We start from the raw sequence: 27,985 nt of genomic DNA on the forward strand, positions 1-27,985 counted from the left end.
AGTTGGGGAGAAGAAGCAGGGAGTAGGCAAGGGGTGCGTTTATCTTTCATCAGCCTCTTATTGGTTACTGCTGTGTGCCAGGCATTAGTCCAGGTGTTAGGTTGTGAGGTGAACAACACAGACAAGGTCCCTGCCCTCATGAAACTTACAGTCAGTTGAGGAAGGAAAGGACAAGCAAACAAAGAATTCAGTGAACAAGATAATTTCAGATGGTGACAAGAGTTAGGAAGGAAATGGCAATGACTTGCAGAGATGGGAGGAGGGTACTTGAGAAAAGATGACAAGATTTCAGAAAGAAAAAGAGGAGGGCAAAAACTCAAACTTTGCCCCTTTGCAGTTTTGCTGAGGGCATTGGCTGACTTGCCACCCAGAGGGGGTTGTCAGTGCCTGAGCTGAGGTGTCCAGACCAATCTGGAAAGTCACAAAGGGAGCTTCCCCCAATTCTGCCGGGTCTTCAAAGTCCCTGCTAACCCAGATCAGCCTTCCTGACCTTCCCAGTGTCTCCCCTTCTTGGTCCAGCCCTTCTTTTGGAAGCACAGAAACGAAGGAAGAAGAAGTAGAAAAAGAGCTGCAACCATAAACCCTCGTCCAGCCAGCACCTCCCCATTCCCCTTTTTTCTTGTCAGAGGGGCACGTGCAGTGCTCAGTAGAGATCCTTGCTGAACAGAACTTTTAGGAGATTTCCCTGCTAAAGGTACTGCTTATTGAAACTTCCATATTGCTGGAAATGTTACGTGATGTTTTGAGCTGCTTGAAAGGCTGTTTTAATAGTGTTTGGTTTAGAATATCCATAGCTTTGTGATGCTTTTTGTACACTCAGCACATATACACGTAGCTTTAAACTTTTCAAAAATATGCATGATTGAGATCCCTTTTGTGTATTTATACCTAGCAATAAGTATATAAGACCCTGTTTGATCTTTGCTTTACTGGAAATGAAACTAACCGTATGATGAATTCTTAAGATCAAAATATTCTTTTATATATATATATATATATACATACACACACATATATATGTGTGTGTATATATATATATTATATATAAAATTCACTAAAGTACAGAGAAAAATTGATATTGGTAGGTACGTTGATGAACTTGAGGGATGTTTTGTTGTTTTTGTTTTTGGCAAATGGAACACAAGTGATTTTATGCTTTTGAATAGAAATTATGTTGTCTGTGGTTTTAGTAGTCTGTTTCAAGAGCATATTCGAATTGTTGGTATTATTTTCTTAGGCTATGAATTAAAACTTGGCTTTGGAGGGGGTGGACAGTCTCCATTCTAGAACATTGTGTGTGTGTGGATAGCCTTCAACATTTTTTAGATTGAAATTAGTTCTGAGAGCATTAACTACAATATCCTGCTACTTAGAAAATATTAAAGACTGTTTGGCTGACATTAGCCGTATGGTGCCAAATAGGATCATTATAGCTTGATTTTATAACTTAACCAAGACGTTCATAAAGTGGATGGCAATGAAATGGGAAGAAACTAGCTGAAGATTAAAAAAAAAAAAAAGAAAGACCAATATGAAACATTAAATGCTAAATAATAGAAAACACATCTGTTTTGAGGTTAGGAAATGGTTCAACAAGTTACCTATTGAGGTTTCCATAAGCAGTATTCCTGCCTCTTAGTTATAACCAGACATTTTCCATGGTGTTCTGTTTAATTTGCCAAGTGTGCCTGACATAATAAAATTTAAGGCACATCCTAGAGCTGATAGAAATCCTTGCATTTTTAATCTTATGCCGAAAGACAAATGATAGAAGCAGTTCATCCAGACTCCCTCTAAATAAAAACATCCTCTTGTGATTAAGCACGTAAGGTTTAATACTTAATTTAGTTTGTGAAGTTCTGTAGAACTTGTTTATCATTCTCACTGAGAATTACAAGTTGCTGAAGAGTCATTTTCTTTTCCCCTCCTCCCATTTAAATGAACCTGGCACATAGGAATTCAGATTTTTATTATTTGGTGATTATTTGAATTCTAGGAGAATCTTCTCGCCTTACAGAATGATTCACAGCAGTGTCCTTTGAATCAGGACTTTGGAATGTCCTTATTTCATCTCTCCTAAAACTGTTAGGCCAGTATCTTTTGGACATGTAGCTCTAGGATCCACAGTTTCCATTGTTTGTGAGGCTGAGACCACCAGACCCGTTAGGAGGCCCTACTTTTTCCCGCTGAACAGCCTCCTTCAACTCTGATTGTGATGGCCTCCTCCCTCGTTGTGCATTTCACACGTCTAAAGTCTCATTCACAATATTACTTTCAGCTCTGCTGCTGTTCCCAGCTCCATTACTTCTGTTAATAGTGTCATCGTCCCCCTAGTCACCCAGACTTAGCTCCTTAGTCATTCTTAATGTACATGTATCCTTCCCCCCGCATCCCTGGATCTACTCCCACAGCTACCGAGTGATAATGGTTCTGCCAGCAAAGCATCTCTACCCTATCTTCTTCCTTTCTGTTGGATGGGTACCTTGGTGCATTGCAGATACAGAAAAATTGATTCAGGGTAGCTCTCTGGAGCCCTTTCTTCAGAAGGATCCTGAGACCATGTCCAAGATCTTGGTAGGAAATCGATTAGCAGTGCCTGCAGTGGTAAAGAAATGGAGAGAATGAGCACTCAGGCCACAAATTTGTTGCAATTAGGGTAGTGGATTTTGGATTTTGGAATTAAGGAGACCAGTTTCATCCTTGGTTCTAAAACTTACTGACCATTTCATCATAGGCAGGTCATTTATCTTCACTGGGCTTTAGTTTCCTTATGACTGAAATAGATATCATAGGTTAACTTAAAATGAATTGAATCGAATTAAACTGAACTAGTATTTATTAAATATTTCCTGTGCATAACGCAAATTTAAATTTGTTGTTGATTGTTATAAGGAACAAATAGCAGGTATTACCCTTCAAAATATTATACACAATGTAATTGGTGCCATTGTGTTCAGTTTCTTCTGCCAGCGCCCTAACATAGGCTCTCATTACCTTTCTCTTGAACAGTTAGCTTCTTTACTATTTTCCACACACAAACGCTTCCTCACAAAAAATTGTTCCGTGTGATAAAGCTGGTTGTTGATCCTGGCATTTGACCAATTCCCAGCCTTCTGTGGGTCATTGCTCCTTTGCTGGTAGTGATTCTTCCCTGCTTTCTAGTCTCTATCCCAACATCCTCCTTCACAGGCACAAGGGCAGCGGGTCCAGCCTTGGGAGGAGGATGCTGGCAGCCCGGGTTGAGGGATGCTGGGCTCAGGGTCTAAGAGGAGAGAGACTTGAGAGAAAGCCGAGAGGGAGGGCCAAGAGAAGCTCCACTTTTAACTACCAATTAGCCTGTCTCTCTTTCTTCTAGACGTTCTACCCCGTTTCCACCCCCACTGCCAACCCACCTCCGCCATCTTATGTATTCTGTCTTTTCCTACTTATGTCTCCTCTGGTTTATCTTTCAGTTTTCATCTCCCTATTTCAACCATAATACAGAACTGAAGTATATTTTTATAGTCTACTGAATTAATTTTATGTCCTCTGTTCTTAATTTTACAAGCAAGAGAGAACATTTCCTTATTTCTTGTTTCTTTCTCACTTTCTCAACACCTACCTTAAGAAAATAAAATAAAACACATTTTGCTGAGTTAATTTTTTGATGCGGCTTGATAATTCATATCAAAGAAAAAGTTCCCTATTCTCATTTAAAATAGGGAACTCGGCTGGTGCGTTTAAACTATGACTGCATTAACAGAACTTTTAATTTCTGTACATCTTTCCACATTTATAAAGCAGTAGTTCCCATCAGGGGTCAGTTTTGCCCCCCAGGGGACATTTGGCAATATGTGGAGACATTTTTGCTTGTCACTACTAGGGGTGGGAGGTAATGCTACTGGCATCTAGTGGGTAGAGGCCAGGGATGCTGCTAAACATCCTACAATGCACAGGGCAGCCTCCACGATAAAGACTTGCCTGGCCCAACATATCCATAGTGCCAAGGTTAAGAAACCCTGCTATAAATTAGGGTAAATCTGTACAATGCCCATATAGGAAACTTGGTGAATAATTTCTGTAAACTGTTGTTTTAGTTGAGCCTCAGGTCCCTTAAAGCTAAAGGAATTGGTTTATGCTCTCCCCTGTAACCACATTTCTTTAACCATATTTTGTTACCCCAGTTTTCTAGATAGTTCCATTGATAGTATTCAGTGATTCTTTCTGTCTTATATTAATATTACTTCGTTTTAATTCTTGTGACATATTTTTCCACAATGTTGCGTTCTGATTAATGAAGAAAAATACTTAGTGTGTTTATTACTATTTATTATAGACTAGGTATGATTTTAGAGAAAGCTGAGGGTATTTTTAATGGTTTTTAAATTTATATTTTAAAAAAATACCTGACAAATGTTTTTTAGGAATTTGATTATAAAATTTGCTAGATCTTTATTCCAATGGGTCCATTTTCCCCAAACTATCAATACATCTAAAATAAACTTCATGTAGAAATAGGCTGTGATACAGAACAGTAAGTGTGTCTTTTACCAATAGCCTCCTTCCTGTTCTTATTTATATATGCCATTTTTTCAAACTTATTATTTCACTATTCATTTGATTCCTTCCTCCCTTTGTCATTTCTTAAAAGCTTCCATGATTTTAAGTTATGGGCCAGTGACCATCCTAGAGGAGTGATAAATTATGAAGAAGTTATGAAAATTGACTGCACATTAACAAAGTTCAACCTTGCAGTTAAAATGAGCACAAGTTAATCAGACATGTAGTTCACGATTTACATATTCATCACTGCACTGCCTGGTAACTAGGCATGTAGTAATCAGTTCAGAGAAATTACTGTAATTAATATTCCTTCTACACAGCCAAACCACATTTTCACAAGGTTGTTTTTTGGGTTTTTTTTCCCCGCTTGCTTAGTTTGCCAGTGTCTGTAATCAGCGTTGGTTGACATTCTCTCTCGTATAGTACTGTGTACACTTTAATTATCTTTCTCTTTCATATACACACACACACACACACACACACCCCTACACACCTCTTTTTCTCATTCACACATAATTACGGGAAACACTAGCATACTTAAGCTGCTCCCTCTCTTGTATTAGTATCCGGGGGCTTGGGAACATTAGGAATAAGGAAATGATTGGGAGATGACACTAGTATCTCTTCTTTTGATCATCATTTTGAGAATATGGTTGAAATCATTGTTCTTGTTTAGGAGAAAGGAGGCCATGAACTGGAACCGAAGGTATACCTCAGTGTCAGTCGTTGTATATGCGTGTCCCCCCATTAGCAGGGCATCATTTTCTGCCTGTAATTTAGGAAGTAAAACATCATGTTCTAAAGCACAAGAACTGTAACTAACTAGGCTGCAGCACACAAACAAAATGGCACCAAGGGTCGTACCAACCAAGGACTGCCTTGTGCTTATTTTACCCTTTCACACTTGGACACGTTTTAAAATTATAATTCACAGTTTCTTTTAAACCAGCCAGGCTGTACGAGTTTTTTTTTCCTTCACTGTTCTTGCAAATGTACTACAATAATAAGACTACAGCCAATTTTTGATTCTCATTATTTATAAATGAAATCTTCGTCGTATAGGAAATGCTTCCTGCTAATGCTTCCTCTCACTCATTAGGAAGAGCAAGTTTTCCAGACATTTCTATGTACACGTATACTCACAAGACTTCTTCTCAAGAACTTTGGGGTACTGAGAAATATGATTCATGTCTTTTGCAAACCTTTTCCCGGAAAACTAGTCAGGGACCACTATTCAGCTGACAGTTGAAGAGATATCTTACTATAGCCAACTCTTATAGGATAAGACATTTATAGGCATTTTGTAGTTCCAGGAAATAATCTTGTACCTGTAATTGGAACTTACTTAAGCTTTCATAGGCTTTAAGTGTAGGTTCAGAATTGACCTTTGGAAGCAATAATGAAAGGGAAACAAGGAAAAACAAGCTAAAAGAAAAGAGTTAACCAGCCACATCTGGCCCACCTTGGTGACTTGTCTTGTTACAGAGCATATATTTTCGATCCAGTAATTTAATGTTTAGGTATATATATTTGAAGGCCTCTACCAAATTAATACTCTCGTCTATTGCTTTTGGAGATGATCTCTCAATTCGGAATGAAATTTAATTAATACAAACACAAAAAATAAGAGAAAAATTAAAATGTTTAGAATATAGTAAACAAATTCTCTAGGTTCTTGAACATCAAATGCAGTTTTATCAGTTCCACTCTCTTTTGTCAGATGTGTATGTTTTTATAGTATTTCCTGAGATCAAGTTGATTGTTGTTCTCAGTTTTGTTTTATTTTTAAGTGGGTGATTTGGAATTTTTATGTTTCGGTTACATGGGAAGGGAAGACTTAGCCCACTGCCTACCATCACCACCAATAAAATTCCCCAACTAACTATTGATAAAAGTTAGTTGATGTACTACTTTAAAAATGTGTCTAGTTCTCATTTTCCCCTCTCTGGTTTAATAGCCTTTGATAGGAAAAAAGTTCTCCTAGAATATGCATTATGGAGACTGCTTACCACAGCTGGAGCCATGTTGTCCTATTCATCCTGCACATGGGTTCACTCATCCCTGATTTTTTGCTGTACTATATAGATACTGAGCTATAAAGATTACTGTAAGATGGTTACATGTTCTCATAAAATAGCTGCTTTACTTGTGTTCTCCACAATCTTGACATAAAATAATTCATAGAGATAGCTAACCTCAAGCTATGAACGTGAAGATGTGACTAACCATCTTTGATACCATTTACGGAAGACAGTTTACTCAAGGAAAGTGGGAATAAGGGTAGTATGTACATTAAGGACCCACGGTGCTTTAAAATGGATACAGCTTAGAAAAAATACACCTCTATGGTGACTTAAATGGGGCTGATCTAAAACTAAATGCTGTCCCAAAGAACCATGAAACGTCTAATCATAATTGATTTTCTACTGTTATTATTTATAAAGGTATGTGAAGGATAATTCTGAATGATCAAAGCATATTTAAAAACCCTTCCAAAGAATTTTCATCTGAAGTCTTCCTTCCTATGAAAAAAATATGCATATCTTTAATCTTGAATATTATTGACTTTTGGAATCACTCTTTTTGTTCATCATCATTGCAGTGTTGAAATGTTTGAAAATGAGGGTGGTTGTCTGGGAGTGTTTGGAGATGAAACGCTGCTGAAATCTGAGTTCTTGGCCATCTTCTCTGTCCCGTGCTGCTCTTGCTCGCATATCCATGGCAGGCTTAGGAGGCGAGAAGAATCACAGAGGAAGAATCTGAGCGTATGAGTAACGTGGCACACAGGTTTTATACAGCACTCTTCTCAAGCTCTCCCATCTCCCCTAGACACTTATGTTCTGGTGCGGTCAGTGACCTGTGCACTTTTGTGCCTTTGTGTCTTCCCTCTTGTTGCTTCCTCTTTTTCTGGAGGAAACTCTTACTCCTACTCGTAGGCCCAGCTCAAAGATGAGAATGTAGAGCAGAGGTAGGTGCTCTGTGTACAATGGCTTTCTTCTCCCCTTGCTGCCAGGCCTTCCCTTTCTGCTATGAGAGCCGTTTCCAGGGTAGGTTGACAGTTACACTGGGGCTTTGGCCTCAGACTGCACCAAGTTCAAGTCCTGGCTCTGCCACTGTGTGGCTGTATGGCCCTTGGTAAGTCCCTTGTCGTGATAAGCCTTGATTTCATCTGTATAAACGGTCGCACTTGGACCTAGCATGTAGCCTTGAATAAGATAGCACATGTAAAGGAATTAGCATCCTGCCTGGCATTCAAGAAGTGCTCTGTGAATCGTAACTATTAATGACTTTGTCAAAGTTGTTAATGTGTTGGCCTTTCTTCTTTAAGGATAGAGATGGAGTTTTAATCTTTGAATAGCTACAGTGTCTGGCACATAGTAGATGCTCAAGAAATATTTGCCACGTGGATGAATTAATGAATAAGTTTGGAGCGGGGGTTGTGAGTGAACAGCAGGAATATTTCATATTCTTCTGGACAAGCTGCCTTCCCCTTTCACCTTTTTCTTTGCCTGCTGGAGTCCCGATGCCCCCCAGTTCAGACCCCTTGAAAGAAACTACCAGAATAGGGTTGATGTCCTTGTTTGGAGTCTCATTTATTCATTCAGTATTCATTAAACAAGTACTATTGGGCTCCTCCTACATGTCCAGACACAACTTCCCATCTGAAAACAAAGTTCCACTTTTCCGCTGCTGAAAATGGATTGTGTTTTTATGTACGTAGCTGAGTCCGTGCACTTTCCTGTTTTAGCATATTTTAGTTATACCTCTTTCTTCTTCTAAGATATCAGGGGCTTTTCATTTATCTTTTCAGCCAAGAAAAATTTCCTTGAATCATCCAAGGCTATTTACCCTATGCTAAAATCTCCAGATGAACAGGCAGAGCTCCTAAGGTGTTTGGCAGGAGGGGCTACCAGACAATGTCCTGTGTATGGAACAGGGAAATAAGATGTGGTTGAAGCAGCAGCTGCCGGTGTTAGTAAAATAGTTGACTGTCCCTTTACCATAGAACACCTTTATATGGCAGTAAAATAGTTGACTGTCCCTTTACCATAGAACACCTTTATATGACAGTAAAATAGTTGACTGTCCCTTTACCATAGAACACCTTTATATGACAGTAAAATAGTTGACTGTCCCTTTACCATAGAACACCTTTATATGACAAGGTAGACTAAAGCCATGATCGTGAATGATGTACTCCTTAAGGACACAAACTGTGTCTGGGACCCTTTTTGGGGTTTCCAGAATACTTGATAAAATTTGTTTAATTGTCTGGTCACTTTCTGTTAGATACTGACATCTATCTGATTAACATTTTCCTAAGTCGAAGGCACCAGAAACCTCACAAATACGTTAGTAAATGGGATCAAAAAACTTGACAGTGTTTCCCAATTATGTGTGTTAAGGATGATTCCATGGAATTAAATTAGTTTTAGAGATTTTTGCTCATCAGTGACTCATTGCAGATTTGTGCAAGAGAGAAAGGCCGTTTACCTTGATCTTGACTCATACTCTGGAGGTTCAGAATTTAATGATGAAGGTAACAGTCATCCAAAGCTACTGGAAATAATGTAATAATGCCTATAGTTTTATTCTCTGTATTGTATTTTAATGAAAGGTCTTAAAGAATAAAAATGCAAAAAGCAGAAAAAGTCTACCACTGAATAATCATCGTAGGTATTTAAGGAGAGAGGCGAAAGAGATTCTCTAAGAAACAGTGATTGTATAACTAATTGTTTAATGTGTTGGGTCACATTCCTCTCAGTAAGATGAGAGCACATTAGAGCATGAAAGTCCCTTATGATGTTCCCCAGATGGTACCAACCAAGCTGAATTTCCTTGAATCATCCAGGCTTACTTACCTTCTGCTAACCCACACTGTGGCATGTCAAGTTCTAGAGCATCTACACTGAGGAAGAATGATAATCCCAGGGGTCAGAGGAATAACAAAAACGTAGGAGAGAAGGTCAGAAAATCCCCCTCCAGCTGCTCTGGCTCCTACCCCAGTCATGAGAATTTGAAAAGGGGAAGAGGGCAGATGAGAGTAAACAATGAGGGAAGGGATCTCCAGAGGTGAGCCCACCGAAAACCAGTTTCCAAATGAAGTTGTGTCCTAGCCGGTACAGAGGATGCTGTGGGCAGTAAGGGGACAAAACACAGTAATTTATTTTGCACACAGCTCCACTCAAAACTCACCACATTTAATATTTCTTAGAAGCATCATTGAGACAGGATTCACATACCATACAATTTACCCACTTAGAGTGTACAATTCAGTGGCTTTTAGTGTGTTTGCAGAATTGTGTAAACAATTCTAACCATGACCATGATCAAGGTTAGAACATTTTCTTCACCCCAGAAATAAACCCCCTACCCCTGAACAGTCCCACAGTTCATTTTTATTCAAACAGAAAGAGAAGAATCCTGTATTTATAAACCTAGGTTTATAATATAGTCCTTTTGTGTGACAAAAGTAATGTTATAATTGAGGATAAAGCAACTATGATTGTTACAGCTCTTACAAGGAAATGGTAACTCAGAAGGTTGGAAGATTTTTCCAGCTTGGTTTTTTATAAACATTTTAATGATTTTTAAAAAATATTATAAACTTCAACATTTTGTGCTATTTCCTTGAGACAGAACTCCACTGTATAGTCTATCTATGTTTATGTACATTTGTGGTCATTTCCAGAACCTATAATGCCACCCACCTAATGAAAACGTTCCTTGAAAACACTTTGTGACCTTTTGTTTAAATATCAGATTGGATGGGTTCTTTACAATAATTAACTCCCAGAACCTATAAAAGAAAAGGTTCTCCAATTATAATGCAAAACAATTAATTCTTTATGGCAAAACACTATGAAAATTTAAAGTCAGGGAACAAATTAAAAAACACTACGTTTGTAAAACATACCCTATAAAGGACTAAATTTTGCAACACACAAAGAGTATTTATCAAGCAGTAAAGAAAAGGACAAACAACAGAAAAATGGATGAAGGATATGGACAGGCAGGTCATAAGAGAGAAAATCCAAATGACTTACAAATATATGGGAGGTAAGCTTTCAATTCACTAAGTAATAACAAACTGTAAATGAACACAGCAGTGAAATCCCATTTTTACTTAACAGGTAAAGAAAGTGTTGTGAAAATATGAAGAAACACACTCTCATAAAAAAGAGAGTTGATGAGAGTGGAGAGTGCCAAATGGCACCAATCTGTAAAAAATTTAAAGGCACATCTGTCTTTGATCATTGATCTAGCACTGTGTCTCTAGAAAACTTTGTGCACAAGTGTATAAAAGTATATGTATAAAGTTTATTGCAGTTTATTTGTAACCACAAAAATCTAGAGAAAAAGGTAAATTCTATCAACAGAGGTCTGGCTAAAAAAATTATGATATATTCATTTATTGGGATACCGTGCTGTCACTAATAAGAATTAGGCCAACCTAAATGGGCCAATATGGTAACTTGTCCAATATGTATTGTTAAGTGGGGGAAAAACATCAGAGTATCAATATTATGTATTATTTTCTATTGTAATACAAAAGAACACATACATATATGTACACAAATGCATATATATGTACACACTTGTATATGCACTGATTTTTATGACAGACTCCCAAGAAATTGTTATCAGTGATTACCTCTGGGTGCTGAACTGAGAGAGGAAGAGGGAGAAAGACAGTTTTATTTCATGCCCTTCTTTACTGTTTGGATTCACTTATCAAAATTCACATTTTGTAAAGCTTCAGAACATCTTCACACTTAAAGAGCAACACTGTATAGTACAGAAAATTGGAAATGCAGAAAAATATAAAGAAAAAATTAAAGACCTAAATAGACATTTCTCCAAAGAAGACATACAGATGGCCAAGAAGCACATGAAAAGCTGCTCAACATCACTAATTATTAGAGAAATGCAAATCAAAACTACAATGAGGTATCACCTCACACCGGTCAGAATGGGCATCATCAGAAAATCTACAAACAACAAATGCTGGAGAGGGTGTGGAGAAAAGGGAACCCTCTTGCACTGTTGATGGGAATTTAAATTGATACAGCCACTATGGAGAACAGTATGGAGGTTCCTTAAAAAACTAAAAGTAGGATTACCATATGATCCAGCAATCCCACTCCTGGGCATATACCCAGAGAAAACCATAATTCAAAAGACACATGCACCCCAATGTTCATTGCAGCACTATTTACAATAGCCAGGTCATGGAAGCAACCTAAATGCCCATCGACAGACAAATGGATAAAGAAGATGTGGTACATATATACAATGGAATATTACTCAGCCATAAAAAGGAACGAAATTGGGTCATTTGTAGAGACGTGGATGGATCTAGAGACTGTCATACAGAGTGAAGTAAGTCAGAAAGAGAAAAAAATATCGTATATTAACGCATATATATGGAACCTAGAAAAATGGTACAGATGAACCGGTACAGGGCAGAAATAGAGACACAGATGTAGAGAACAAACGTGTGGACACCAAGGGGGGAAAGTGGTGGTGGTGGGATGAATTGGGAGATTGGGATTGACATATATACACTACCTGCTGTATAAAAAAATAAATTAAAAAAAAAAGTGGTTGCCAAGGAAAGACACAGAAAATTCTAGCATGGCAGAGCATGGCATAGCTTCTAACTCCTAGATTGGGATGATTTATTGTTTTCTTTTAACTTTTTTGCACTGTTGGGATTTTTATAATGGTTACAGGTCATCTTTATACAAAGAATAAATCCATTACAAGACATTTTTGGTAGATTATTTTCAAAGAAAAATTATGAAATTATGCATTAAATGTTGAAATTTTTATGTATAATCATGTTTTCTCCATTAAGCAGGGCCCGGTAGACCTCTGTAGAGTCCTTTGGTTGCTGAGAGACCATTGTGTTAGATATTGTCTCTTTTAGCCTAAATGATGTTTTAAGTTTCTTTAAAAATAAAAATTGGGACTTCCTTGATGGCACAGTGGTTAAGGATCCACCTGCCAATGCAGGGGACACGGGTTCAAGCCCCGGTCCGGGAAGATCCCACACGCCGCGGAGCAACTAAGCCCATGCGTCACAACTACTGAAGCCCGTGCGCCTAGAGCCTGTGCTCCGCAACAAGAGAAGCTACCACACCACAACAAGAAGCCCACGCACCGCAACGAAGAGGAGCCCCTGCTCACCACGACTAGAGAAAGCCCGCGCGCAGCAACGAAGACCCAACGCAGCCAATAAATGAACAAACAAATAAATAAATAAATATAAATAAAAATAAAAATTATCAGGTACATGATGTGCCAGGAAGGATGGGGAGAACAAGATTACTCATCTGTTTTCTAACTCAGACAGACTTTTAAAAATTATTTAAATACATTTCTGCTAATATTTTTGGGAAGGAAAACAAAATCCTCTCCATGTGAAATCAAATGTCTTTAAATATGGCTTGACACTTTCCTCTTTATTTTGGAAATAAAGAGCCAAATTTGCCGTAAAAATACAAGTTTACCTTAGCTCGACATTGCAATTTATTGGGTAAATATTTGAAAATGCTAAGTCTAGCCATATCTGCTGAAGTGATTCATTGACCTCCTCGGACAGAGATAACTATCTAGTAGATTGCAATAATGACTTATTCGTTTGATGGCCAAGGGCCAAATGCAGATAGAATTATCATCTGATTTCGGGCAGCTTTCCAGCAAGTCAACTCTAATGCCTCCCTTCTAACCAGGCCCTTTTACTTGAAAGACCACAATCCCTCCAAAATGCGATATACTGTCATATTAGATGGCTGCCTTCATATGACTACAATATTTATTAGCCTTGAAATACTATAGCCCAGGGACTTATGTAAGTACTGCACAGGGAATTCATTTCAAGCCACATCTGACCCCTTGTTTTAAAGGTGATCTTCAAATAGGTTTAAGGGGAATAAATCAAGTTTTCAACCCATAGTCTGCCTTCTCCTAGTAAAAAAAGAAAAGAGGCTTTAAATGTTTCTAACCTTTTTCTTCTTTTCTCCACTTTGGAATAGAAGATTAATCACATCTACCCAGAGATGTAATTTAATGTCTGTCATTTGGAATAGAAGGGAAAATAGATAAATGGCTCATGAAGAGGGTACTTGAAAATTAAACTATACAACCAAGGATTTTACTAGGCAGTTAATGTGAAGGATACTTCTCATTAAAAGGAAAGTCAAGTAACAAGGAAACATGAGAAACAGGATAATAAATTTGACAGTTTTTGGCAAAAGTGAGGAAAGGAAATCTTAAGTTTTCAGAATAGGATACAGAGAATTACCCACAAGAATTAACTCACTCTTAAAATATCTCCCTCACGTTGCATGAATGTGAAAGAATTTAGAAAGAAGAAATTGTTCAGACATGTGTCTAGTCCAGGAAAACTCTGTCATTCATAACTTTACGTTCCCTATATATGTGTGGACATACTTCCCTTTGAAAATCCGTTTCTATCCTATTCATATTGCTATAACTCTGCCCTTAACAAATAACCTAGCTTCCAGACATAAGGGATTAAGTTGTGCTCATTGAGATCAGGTCCTAGATAATGGTCTTCCTCAGGTTTTCACAGAGTTAGAAACAGGGAATTTTTGTTTAAAACTGATATTAATATCTGCTCTTCCCAGATTCCATTTCCTTATCATTCTTTCCCATAGACTTTTTCCCTCATGGAAAAATGACTCATGTGAAACAAGGTGAAAGGGAAGGGTTGAGAAGCGAATACAGCGTCCTTTGTGGTCTGTGAGCAACCCAGATCACGCAGCCAGAAATCCGCTGGGTCACAAAAACGATGGCAAATACCTTGTCTGATTGTGCACTGTTTTTTTTAACTGTTTCATCCTGAACTGAAAGACCCATCTGAACTGCTTGAAAAGGCAGTGCCAGCAACAGCTAGGAAATTCACCAGGAATGCCCATTTCACATTGGTTCCGCCATTTTCAGGTGTTCCCCTCACTTCCTTGCCCACTCAAACAGGTCACTTGTGGAACTTGGACAACCTGTAATTTCCCCCAAGCTTTTAACATGCAGCCTTATTAGCTGTATTTGACAAGTGTGTCACCTAAGTGATTGCCAACTGTGGAAGAGCAGGATATATCTACTGAGGCGAACTCTTCAGTTTGTCAAAAATAGAAGCAACTCAGAACATTTCTTCTTTCGATTTGTATTGCCATCCGGCTGAAAACACAGTTGCCTTCTCAGCAAGGATTGCAGGACTGAAGAGGGAGTGGCTCTGGAGAAGCTTAGACTATATTAATGATCCTAGAAAGTGTAGCACCTAGAAATGTATCTCATTTCTATTAAACCTGTGCAATTTTGTCTCTAGGCTTTAAAACTTTTTTTTTTTTAAACATCTTTATTGGAGTATAATTGCTTTACAATGGTGTGTTAGTTTCTGCTTTATAACAAAGTGAATCAGTTATACATATACATATGTTCCCATATCTCTTCCCTCTTGCGTCTCCCTCCCTCCCACCCTCCCTATCCCACCCCTCTAGGTGGTCACAAAGCACCGAGCTGATCTCCCTGTGCTATGCGGCTGCTTCCCACTAGCTATCTATTTTACGTTTGGGAGTGTATATATGTCCATGCCACTCTCTCACTTTGTCACAGCTTACCCTTCCCCCTCCCCATATCCTCAAGTCCATTCTCTAGTAGGTCTGTGTCTTTATTCCCGTCTTGCCCCTAGGCTCTTCATGACCTTTTTTTTTTTTTCCTTAGATTCCATATATATGTGTTAGCATACGGTATTTGTTTTCTCTTTCTGACTTACTTCACTCTGTATGACAGACTCTAGGTCCATCCACCTCACTACAAATAACTCAATTTCGTTTCTTTTTATAGCTGAGTAATATTCCATTGTATATATGTGCCACATCTTCTTTATCCATTCATCTGTTGATGGACACTTAGGTTGCTTCCATGTCCTGGCTATTGTAAATAGAGCTGCAATGAACATTGTGGTACATGACTCTTTTTGAATTATGGTTTTCTCAGGGTATATGCCCAGTAGTGGGATTGCTGGGTTATATGGTAGTTCTATTTTTAGTTTTTTAAGGAACCTCCATACTGTTCTCCCTAGTGGCTGTATCAATTAAAAAAATTTTTTTTATCCTATTTAATCTCTGAATGAAATAACCTGACTTTCTGTTTTCCCTGAAGCAGTATAACAGTCAGGAAAGCTATTGACAGACTGTAAAAGCTGTCCTGTTGTGGGCATTGTCTGTTTTCTGTACTGATTGTGAAAAGAAGGAAAGAATGTATTTCATCCCTGTGTCCTGGGTTCTCTCACGCTGCTATCTTCAAAGAGTACCTTAGAAATCCACAGGCAGAACTGATTCCCAGAAAACTAATTTATATGCAGCACTTAATTTAATTTCTCCAGTGGATATCCCTGGTGGCACTCTTAGAACATTCTTAGAAGCATTGCTTGTGTGGTACCAATGGGGGACTTTTACTAAGATTTTGTTTCTTCAGGGTAGGTACTTCCGTAATACCCCAAGAAGTCATTCATTCTAAAACCTGCTGATATTTAGAACAATATCTAACTGCTTGTGGGAAAACGAATGGCTGCCGTACTTTTAAGTATTTTCTTGGAAGGAAATGAAAGCTTTCTTAAGAACCTAGTCAACCTTTATTATCTAGCAGCTTTCCTTTATGTCCTGATTTTTTTCTGCTCTGCCAAATGCACGCGTTTGTGTTGGCTGTTTCTTCCCTGAAGCAGCTGAGTTTTGTCAACCCCTGTGATTGTCCCTATTCCTTGAAGGCAAAACCTCTAAATTAAATTCTTTCCCAGTGAGACTTTGCTTAGAAGTAGATTTGCATCATTATTCTTGAGTATCACTCAATCCCTTTATAACCATGTAACTTCAGCTTCTCATTTATCATGACAGTCGTTCTGTCTGATTACTTTCTTCTTCACTAGAGTCTGAGTGTTTATTCCTGGTCTTATAGTTAAGGTTTTTTTCCCCTTAGTTCCCCTATTGGGGTTTTTTTTTGTTTGTTTGTTTGTTTTAATTCTCCTTGAGATGACAGGGCAGACTCAGAGGCTCAAACAAATTGGAGAATTATCTTCCCAAGCCTTGCCTTTACCTCAGAACATGAAAGCAGTGACCCCCAAATCTCATTTACCCCATGTTGATGCAGGTTTGCGTGTCTTTTCTCAGGATGAGACTCGGCTGATTATTCCTCAAATGCAGGAACCTCTTGCTGGTGAAAAATCTCTGTTCCTAATCAGGCCTGAGATCCACTCCACAGAACATTTAGATGAGGGTATATGACTTTCTGGAAACTTATTTTGTACACAAGCCCCTCTCCCCACCAAGAACCTGGTTCTTCTGCTTTAACCAACAGATGATGAGCTGGCCGGGACGGGATATTTTCCAATACAGCAGTTCTCCTAAATCTCTTTAATTATCAGAACCACCCAAGGTACTTATTAAAAATATAGATTCCCAGACCCTTCTCCCAGACCTACTGCATCAAAACATCTGGGGAAGGGGTTTGGGAAGTTGAATGTTCAACAATAACCCCCAAGTGATTCTTATCATAGGGAAAGCTAGAGACACTACTGTAAAATATTGCCCTCTCAAGAAGATGTTAGACTATGTCTGTTATTTAATGCCTTCCTAGAGTTACTAATGCCTACTTATTACCATCTATGGCTCTGTTTCTTAAATTATTCCTTGAGTGTCAGAATCATAATCAGCTGAGGTGCTTGTCCAAGATGCAGATGCCTGGCCTTTGAGGTCAGAATCTCTGGGGACTGGACCGAGGGACCTGTTCCCTCGACCTGGACCTGACCTTAGATCAGAGCCACTGATCTAAGGGCGTCCATCCATAGTTCTAGAGCAGTTCTTTTCAAGCGTTAATGTGAACACAAATTACTAGGAACATTGGTAAAGTGCACATTCTGATTCAGTAGGTCTGGAGTGGGACCGGAGAGTCTGCAAGCTCTCAGGCAATGTTGAGGCCCGTGGACCACATTAGCACAAGATGCTAGAGAACTTCCCTAAGCAAAATGCCCCAAACTATTGGACAGCACAGAGCCTGTGACTCTGTTTTGATGGGAGAAGAGTGGACCCCATCTAAGCTATGACTAATCCTAATTTCATTAAGGGGGCACAGGATAATTCAGAACAGAGCCTTACCCATTGTGAATGACACACCTGGCATTCTCAGCATTCATCACGTGGGCTGCCCTGTAACTCCACACCTTTACCTTTCCCAGTGAGACCCTTCCAGACCTCCCGACTCCTGAACCACTTGGGCCTGGGCTGGACCCACTGGACCAAAGATGTACACTTATCCTTGTTTCTGCAGGAGCGGGATAAAGTCAGGCGTAAAAGGAGCCTTACTCAAAGAGAAAGCTATCAAATTTTTTTCAGTTCATACTTCTATGATTTTTTTTTTTTTTTTTTGGTTTCTTTTGTTTCTTTTTCCTTTCTCTAGGATAAATTTGTACCCATTTTTTTCCTTTTGGTTCTTGGGTAATTTATCTATTATCTATCTTTCAGATCATTTCCATCTTGTAGCTAATGAAAACCAGGTGGTCATGAGTTGTTAATAAATGTGAACTCTTGTTCTTCTTCCAAACTCTGCTTTCGGCTGAGTCTCAGGATGACAGTTGGTTGTTTTTGAAAATTTGAGTTGGGACCAAATCTCAATAGGATGGATATTTGTTGTTTTTTCAAGACTGATTTATCTTGCTAATCTATCTCCTCAGGCTGTTAGTTTAATCCTTTGTTCCAAATGCCACGTTGCACAATTACTTCAAATGCTGAGCCTCTGGATTTTCTTCAGTAATTTTCTTATCTATATACCAGAGAATGGCAAAAAGTTTCTGGTCTGTGGACACACCGTCGGGATCACCTGGGGATTTTTCTTAACGCTTCAGGTTCTACCTCCAGTGATTCTAATTCTGTTGGTCAAAAGAAGAACAAAGATTCTGCATTTTTAAAGAGTAGGAAAGTCTGTCCTTTACCCTGAAGGAAGACCATGGGCCTTGGTAAACTCTTGGTCTCTCCTGCCTTTGGCACCTGAAGCCACTACATTGTGTAGACCAGTCAGTAGGTCTCAGAAGTATACCTGACAAAGATCGTGTTAGCTGGGACTGTCCTGCCCAACCCTCCCCACCACCCCCCAGTCACCCTCAAGCTTTGTGGACTGGACCTCCACGTCACATCTCAAGTCATTCTCGTCCATCCATTTCTATTACCTGCATCCTGGTCCAAGCCACCACCCTTCCTCTCCTAGATTCGCCCCAGAGTGATCTTTTAGACTCACAGATCAGAACAGAACAATGCCTTTGCTTAAAGCCCTTCTATAACTTCCCATCTTGCTTAGAGTAAAATCCAAACCCCTTATTTGGTCTCCCCAGCGCTGACTTGATCTGGCCCCCACCTCCCTCTTTCCTGTAATCTACCCGTGGCTGGTTCCTTCCTATGTTCAGAGCTCACCTTTGATGTCCTCTACATCCAGAGACCTTCTCTGACCACCACTATCGAGAAATCACTCACCCAGCCACTGTCACAGCCTCCTTTCACCCCTTGGCAAAGCACTTAGAGAATCAGCTCTTGTTCTTGTTTTTGTTTTTAAGGCCCATTTCAACTTCTACTGTATAAACTCCATCAGAGTAGGTACCCTGTCTTCTGATTTACTGCTGCATCCTGGCACTTAAACAGCAGAGACTTGGTAAATATTTGCAAAATGGATGAATTTAAGCTGAGCAGGGAAGTATGAGCTGAAGTGAGCCAGCACAAGGATGGAATTGTTCCTTGTGCAGGGAAATTAATGTTCTAAAGCCCAGAGGCAGGAAGATACTTAGTGTTTGTCAGAAACTAAAATAATGTGTCCAGAGGAAGGAAGAGAGAGGAGCTGAGGTGGGCAGGGGCCTTAAAGGCTGCACTAAGGATGTTCTCAAAGAGCAGCAAGGAGTCATAGAAGGGTTTTAAGCGGGGGAGTAACAACAGAATCATGACAAAAGTTTTCAAGAAAGGCTTGTCCTAAAGTTGCGTCACACACACTGTGATAGGTTGAAAGGCCACAAGATGTCAACTTGTAAATGTTACCTTACTTGGAAAAAGCTTCTTTGCAGATATAATTAATTGAAGGATCTTGAGATGAGATTACCTTAGATCATCCAGTTGAGCCTGAAATGCCATCGCAAATATCCACCTAAGAAGGAAGCAAAAGAAGATAACACAGACACACCTAGGGGAAGTCCATGTGAAGATGGAGGCAGAGATCTCCATGATGGGGCCACAAGCCAAGGAATGCCTGGAACCACCAGAAGGTGGAAGAGGCAAGAAAGAGATTCTCTAGAGCCTTCGAAGGGACTGTGGCCCTGCAACACCTTGATTTCAGATTTCTGGCCTCTAGAACTATGTGCGAATATATTTTGGTCATTGTAAGCCAACAAATTTTTGGTAATTTGTTGTGGCAGCCACAGGAAATCAATACATGCACTTTAGAAAAAAGACATTTGGATGATGTGCACCGTCATGCCTCAGTGAGCATAGGTCGTGAGATGGGAGATGTTCATGTGCTGTTTCCTCCTGTGGATGTTGTCATAAGTCTAATGGAGAAAGGTAAGCCTGTTTCATACAACCTGATGCTCAAGTCAAGTTAGTTACTTCATTTTATGGCCAGCTTAAGAGGGAGAGCCGTGCATGTTGTGGAAATAAAGAGCAACCAGTGAGAACCAGGGAAGGCTATTTACTGTGAGCTTGTTAAAGCAAAGGAGTCAGCCACCATCATTTGCATTTTGGCGGAGAGAGACCCAAAGGCAGGCAGAGGAGTGGGAACGCTTTATAGTGGAAAAGGGGAAGGCTTCAGGTGTGCCCTGATTGCTGGCCTGGGGAAGCCGGAAGAGGGATAACTCCATTGTTTTGAGGCAGTGCTGTCTGGCTTAATGAATAGGGTTGCAAATTTCCGTCTCAATAGGTAAGAACCGAAATCTCCTGCCTGGGTATTTGCACTCAACTAAAATGGCTTGGGTAGCACTATTTTGGGATTGGTTCCAAACGTGTCATTGCAGAGCTTAAGTGGTACCTGGAAGGGAGAGCACTGGACTGAGAGTGCATTGGATTACGGGCAATGCTCCTGGCCCTTCTGCAACCCTCGGATTTGCTCAGCACAACATGCAAGTCCTCTTTCTCTACACTGTGCCCCCATGACCTCCTCCATTTTCCAAACTCTCAACTAGGAAACCACCAGCGTTTCAAGACCCCATGTCACCATGTTCTCAGAGATGGCAAAAACAATGGTGCTGATCTGATTTTAACAGACAATTGGAAGGCTTTCAACACTGCCAGTCACATCATCTACACTGCAGTGGATGCACAGATGCCCGAAACTATCGATTCATGTTGGCCAAATCTACAGAAATAATGTGCAGAATGCATTGTTTAGGGCCCCAGGCAGGTGGTTGGTGATGGCTTCATTAACACCCTCAAGGAGGAATTTAAGAATTTATTGAAGACCATTGGAAAGATCGCTAATGGAGACATCCAAAAGTGGTTCTTAACCAAGGGCTAGTCCCCCCAGGGGACATTTGGCAACATGTGGAGACATTTTTTGGTCTTTACAACTAGGGAGGTGCTACTGGCATCCAGTGGGTAGAGACCAGGGATTCAACTAGCGACTGGCACTGAACAGTGCAGTTGTTGTGGGAAAAAGGAAAGAATGAGATCAGTGTCAAGAAATGAAGATCCGGTGGAACAGGCACAAAGCAGCTTTTCCTGTCTAATGTTTGGAAACCTCCCTCTTTTCCCCAAGGGCTAAAACTTGGAGACTGCACGACGAGCCGGCTGGGACCATGTAGAGGAAGACACTTAGGGGTGACAGACATAAGATAGCAGGAACCTGGGTTACCAGGCAATCTCCTAGAGCAAACCAGCTCCCACGTAACACTCAGCTCTTACATAGGGAAAATTAGCTTTTGTTTGACTATCAGGAGAAAAGAAAGTATTTGGGGAAGAGAATCACTCGTGCTATTAAAACAGTAGATCTGAGTGGTGACTCTTGAGATGTCAGGACGGAACATCCCAGCACCAGAAAAGCTTCTGCAGAGGTTATGGAAAGGGTCAACGTTCAGCCATCAAGTGCCTCCAGAGCTGGTGCGTGTTAGTTTCACAGCCAGCAGCCGGGCCACGTGGGAACACGTGTGTGCCATCTGGAGTCCTGAGCTGGGGGTTCTGAAAGTGGTGGGCCAGTCTAGGTTCTGGGTTTAGACACGCGTGGCTATATTTTTAGAAGGTACTTAAAAAATCTCAGTTTCTGGGACTTTATTCTCCAGCTAAGCCACTCCAGCTGATGTCTTTGCTTCCAGCTCAATCTGCTACAGACTTTATTTTTAAAAAAACTATGGTTTAAAGTGTTTCGGTCTCCACTGCTTTTATTCCAGACCTGCTGCCTTTGGAGCTTAGGAAAGTAACACTGGTTCCAAACCCCATTGCCAGTAGGGAAGGGAGTTTCACTGTAGTGTCAGGATTGGCTCTGAATCTAGGTGGTGCAGAAACAAGAGGATGGACCTCAGCCCTTATCAGAGCATTGCACCAGGGAGATGCAGATCAACCCTTCCAGCATTTGAATTTTCCTGTAATACTGCCCTGAAGTTCAAGAATCATTATGTTTCTATAGGAAGGAAACTTTGGCCTAGGTCATACCAGGATTGGTCTTTCAGCTCACCCATGCTGACAAACTGGAGGCTAAGCAGGATGGTCAGAGCTTCAAAAACCTTGAGGCAGAAGGTGGTGAAGAAGAAGGCACTGGAGGTGATCAAGAAGAAGCTGGCCAGCCCCTTACCGAGACAGTAGGAGAGGATATTCATGAATTGAGGAGAGAGTTGATTGGGTAACCATTGACAACCTTGATATTCTTGGAGGGTGCCTTCCAACCCAGAGCATATGAACATGTGAGAGCTACTCGTTGGACAGTTAGAGAGCCAGAATTGCAGATTCTCTCTTTTGGTGACCAAGCTTGCACCATATTTGTAAAAAGTCTCTAGAACTAAATGGGCTCCCTGACTGTCTTTTGCACATAGCCACAGAGAGGAATATTGTTCCATTTGGAAGCTTCTTACCTTTGCCAAGTTAAGAGGAAGCTTGTCTTTGTAATCAGGATGGGGAAGAAAGCACAAAGCATCTACTGCTGATAATGGATGCTTCTAGATGAACTTGCCCATCTCCTGAATAGCTCAGAACAACTGAATTTAGAGTTGTGATCACTGAGAGGTCTCTGCCTGACAGTGATTTTATTCTGCTGGTTTTAAAAAGAGATTACAGGGCTTCCCTGGCAGTGAAGTGGTTGAGAATCCGCCTGCCAATGCAGGGGACACAGGTTCGATCCCTGGTCCAGGAAGATCCCACATGCCGCAGAGCAACTAAGCCCGTGCACCACAACTACTGAGCCTGCGCTCTAGAGCCCGCAAGCCACAACTACTGAAGCCTGCCCACCTAGAGCCCGTGCTCCACAACAAGAGAAGCCACCACAGTGAGAAGCCCACACACCGCAATGAAGAGTAGCCCCCGCTCGTCGCAAGTAGAGAAAGCCCGCGTGCAGCAATGAAGACCCAACGCAGCCAAAAATAAATGAATAAAATAAATTTATGTAAAAAAAAAGATATTACAGGAGTAAAAAATTCCTTGTTTAAAGGATATCCTCTAGCGAGCATGCAAAATGTCACTAAAGCTGCCTAGGCATTTATGGGACATCACCTTTGTCTTTCAAGATTCTCCAAAAGATACTAGTGGGCTCCTTTGAATGCATGAACATCTCTGCTGTGTGAGCTCAGGTGAACTGCTGGTGCCGCCAGTAGAGTTCTATAATCATTTCTATTCTTTAGCACCTTTCGTTATATATCAGCCCACCTACCACCTGTTTCTGAGTCAGGGGAGAATCTGCATACGTGGAGGTTCTCATGCCACTGGGAACGTGGCCAAAGAATGTATTCCTTCTCCAGTTTCCTGCCTCTACATCCGCATCTGGGTTGTCTCTAAATCTGGCCATCACAGAAGGCCTGTTTCTTGAGTTGGGGTCCAGGGTGAAGGTGGGAAATGTCGTAACTTCTGTCTTACCAAATTCTGAGAACGTCTGTAAAGCTAACATTAGTACAGACCATATGGAGAATGGTACTTTCCCCCTCATAGAACTATGATTACAGGGACTTTCTGAAGCAGAGATTTAATCAGACCTTGCTTGCTTGCTTGCTTGCTATGGGGGGGTTCAGTCATCAGAGACCCAGTTAATGTGCTTCATCTGATTTTCTGTACTTGGGTAGGCTGCGATCTTCAGTAGCAAGAGAAATTACTCTCCTGAAGCTTCCTTCAATCTCATCCTCCTTAAGAAGTGTCCGTGTTGTCCAGTATCCCCACAGCCAAAGGAAGTGCAGCCCGCTTAATGTGAGAGTGCCAAAAATACCAGAAGGAAGGGATTGCCCTCAAAGGCAAATGACCCCAGAAGAGAGGGGAGGGTGCAGGGTGCTGTCTGCTTCCTTGCCAGACTCTCTGAAATGTCCTTCGTGAGAACAAATAAGGTTTTCTACTTTACTGGCCGTGTACATCATGTTACGCACGATGTTTCTAAATTGTGGTTTTAAGCTGACAAAGATCTTGGCATGCTCTCCAAAGGAATGAAGCATTTGTCCTTCACGGCATCTTTTACCACCATAAAATACCATTCCCATTTAAATTAATTAAAATACTTAAAATCTAAACTTTAATGGGAAAGGTGGTTGAAGTCTTTTGGTTTTTTTTTTTTTTTTTTTTTTTTTTTATAATTTATGGCTTGGCAGTGCAATTTTCTTCGATTGGTTTTATTTTGACCTTGGGAAAAAAAGCAGTTACTATCATTGTTTTGTCTCTGTTTTCCTGTATTCAGTCCTAGCCTTTCAGAATTATCCTAATCCCCTGTATGACTCATGAAGCTTCGCTCTTATACTGAAGGCAAGTGGTATGCGATTTGTAATACTTGTAATTATCTTTCAGACTCCATGATCCCCCAAGCGATCGCTTCACTATGATTCCACTTCTGAAAGAGAGTTCATTGTTTCTTTTTTGGGGGGATGCAATAAGCATGTTGATTGAATTGCAGCTTTAGTATTTAAATTTTAATTTAACTTTGATATGAGAACTGGTTGTTTGCCGTCCTTCCCATTGTCCGCCATCACCCACTTGTCTGTCTTCGACCATGGGCACTGATAACAACTTTCCAGCCTTCAGCCATGGGCACTGATAACAATTTTCCAGCCTTGATTCACAATGAAGCAGCCTGCTTAGGCCACCACATCAGATCCTGGGGTGGTGAGGAAGCCACTAAACCGAGAGACTTCGATTCTGATGCAAGTCACTTAGCCTTTCGGAGACTCAGTTTCCTTATCTGTAAAATGAGAGGTTGGATTACTTTAATGAATAGTAAGAGTTCACACAAGTAGTAACAAGATCAATAACAATGTGGGCCAATACTTACTGAACAGCTCTTCCGTCCTTTTAAATATGCCAGGCCTAGGTGGTACCCAAGGGAGTAAGGGGTGGGGAGGCAGAGGAGTAAATGAATACTTTTGATAGATTAATAGTATGGTGAGAACTAAGCTCAAGAGAAGCTGTAGAAGCTGTAGAAGCATGGCATGAGTCCACAGGGTTTTTTTCAATACTCTGAAAATCAAATAAAACGCCTACATTTGCTCTGGTAAGACTTAGCCATGTGACGAAAATACCGACTTTCTTTCTGGGAGCTGGAAAAATGTCGGCTTGGTGTGGTGAGATTGGTTCTATTATGCTGATCCCGAGCCCTGGCTGGTAGGTGGGGCCCATAACTAGCAACTCTGGCTCCTGTGGCAAACAGCCTGCGACAAACCCTAAAGTCAACTTTTTAACTCACGTTGCAGCTCACAGATGGGTGTTATTACCAGTGTGCACCATCTGGTAGCTTTCTCTTTTAACCATTCATCCCTGCTAGCTAGATACCGAGCTTTTTAAATTATTATCTTAAATTTATGTGACCTCTAAACATTCGGGACCTAGGACCAAAAGTCTTGGTCATCTTGCCCTCGTTATAGTCCTGGTTTTCGTTTAAACTGAGAAATGTATTGTTACTTTATGCAATTTGTTTCATAAGCCAACATTTTTCAAACATGAGGTCCACAAAATAAAAATTAGCAGAAAAGAGCCCTCGCTGGTTAAAAGATTCCATGCTGGACTACCAGGTGGGCGGTGTTTCTAGTTCCCAAACCGTGTGTGTTCCCTGTCGTGCCTGCAGGGCTCAGCACCTGGCATGGAGCGGACACTTTGTAAAAATGTAATCGGAAGCACGCCAGTGGTCAGGCAGCATGCCAGCAGTCCGATTTGATTGCTAATGTACTTCCGAAAGGCCAGACCAACGTCCAAAGGCTGGGACAAACTCCAGGATGTGTTGTCAGTTGTGTGGACAGAGCCTTGAGCCAAGTGGATGTCCTCTTCACATGGTCCAAAGGTCTGTTTTGGGAATTAAAACCTCCGTAGACACCCTCTCAGGCACTATTCACATGGTGGTTCTGATCGCGTCTTCTGATAGCATTATGTTATGCTTCTTGCTTACTTCCACCTTTTAATTTGTGCTGATACGTTCATACGTGTAGTTTGTTCTTGTTCTTTTTTTTAAAGAAATTGGCATCTCCTGCAGGTCCACCTGGGCAGGACCCGAGCAGCCAATGGTGGTGGTGGCTGGGGGCTTGTGGTCCCGGAACCAAATCCCCATGGATACAGAGGGACAACCATATTTACTGTGATGTCTAAGATGCCCACTGTGCCCTTTCTGGTTGTTTTTTTTTTTTTGGTTCTGTCGTCATAGACACATACTGGGCCGGCAGGAAGCACGTGTGACCAAGGATGGCTGTTTATTTCTACTTCCAGGTTTATTGTACATTTCGAATGGTATGTGCGTGACCCTGTAATGATGTGTGGCCTTTCTTCTTTCCCCAGAATGTCGAGTGGTGAAGTCCACTTCTTACACCAAAATAGCTTCATCATCCCGCAGGAGCACCACCAAGAGCCCAGGGCCTTCCCGGCGCAGCAAATCCCCGGCATCAACCAGCTCAGGTAAAGCTGCAGAGGAGCCTGCAGCGACTGCCTTGTTTCTGACACACAATGAGCAGAGGGTGTGTGAAGCCCAGAGCGTGAGATTTCAAGAGAGTGTAGATTCCGGTTTATAATTTTAGAACATGTTCAAGTGGTGGAACAGATTTGCCAGAGTCTAGCATGTTGGCTGTAAGAAAAAGCATCAGGTTCGGGAAAACTTAGTAAAGATTCAGAAAACCCAGACTTGCCCACAGATAGAAGTACGCTCCTGACTTGCATCATTTCTGCTGCAAAAATTATTTTTTAGGCTAAAGGCCCCCAGCTCCAGAAATCTCTGTTAAAGCATTTGTTCTTCTTCGGACTGGCTGGTGAGCAGTTTACAGTTTGTATTTGCTGAGCCTTTAACACATTTTTTACTCTGGCCCCAGCATGGCCCTGGGGCTAAAAGCCGTGAGGAGAGACTGGTGCTGGGGTAGCTGCAGTGACTCTGGGCCTGTGACCTGTCTGTACTTGGGTTCTAGTGCTGGTGTTGGAGCAGGATGTGTACTTATAGGATGACGGCCTCAGCCCTACCTTTTCCTTCTTTGGTCTTAAGTCTGACATCAGTTGGGACTTCCCTGGCGGTCCAGTGGTTAAGACTGCGCCTTCCAGTGTAAGGGGTGCGGGTTCGATCCCTGGTCGGGGAGCTAAGATTCCACATGCCTCGCAGCCAAAAAACCGAAACATAAAACAGAAACAATAGTGTAACAAATTCAATAAAGACTTTAAAAATGGTCCACATCAAAAAAAAAAAAAAAAATCTTAAAAAAAAAAACTGACATGAATCAGTTTGTTTGTTTGGGTCTTAGGTATAAGGTCTATTTCACGATGGAAGGGAATTATTTATTAAATGCTAGAAACTGTTGAATGTGAATTATTAAATGATACATACATCAAAGTGATTGTCACCTGATTTTATGAAGGCAGGGAAGCTCTTATAAATAGGGACCAAGACCTATAAGGTCTATATTGAAGCCTTCTTGTACTTAGCAGTGTGGTCCCAGAGGGATGTGAAAAGATCTCTAGGCTGGGGCTACAGGGCCTACCTCTGGCACCACTGCCCAGTGTGAGTTATAACCTCCCTATTTAAAATTGGAGGTGATATAAACTATTTTTCCTAGTAAAAACTAAAATTGAAACCTCTGAAGTCAGTCTTGGAAGAAGGGACTCTTAGTTGGCTGGAGAGCTAGACCACCGGGCCCATGTTAGTTCTTTAAGAGTTGCCTTCCCCTGGGGGCATTGCTAATTGCTGCTATTCCCTAGACAGGTCTGCAGAGACCTTCTCCTCACTCTGTGTTGGCACCGATGAACTGCCACTGTCC

At 40.9% G+C, this 27,985-nt stretch overlaps 1 protein-coding gene across 5 annotated transcripts in view; it reads left to right on the top strand.

Moving 5' to 3' along the window:
* Positions 1 to 27,985, top strand: part of DCLK1 (doublecortin like kinase 1) — a 335,395-nt gene that overhangs the window by 210,953 nt on the left and 96,457 nt on the right. For all 5 annotated transcript variants that reach the window (XM_061171238.1, XM_061171239.1, XM_061171240.1 and 2 more), the window contains exon 5: positions 26,529 to 26,645. In XM_061171238.1, the coding sequence (XP_061027221.1) occupies positions 26,529 to 26,645 (117 nt within the window). The remainder of the gene's footprint in view (positions 1 to 26,528; positions 26,646 to 27,985) is intronic.

Source organism: Eubalaena glacialis, chromosome 16 (genome assembly GCF_028564815.1).
Source record: "Eubalaena glacialis isolate mEubGla1 chromosome 16, mEubGla1.1.hap2.+ XY, whole genome shotgun sequence".
Taxonomy (NCBI): domain Eukaryota; kingdom Metazoa; phylum Chordata; class Mammalia; order Artiodactyla; family Balaenidae; genus Eubalaena; species Eubalaena glacialis.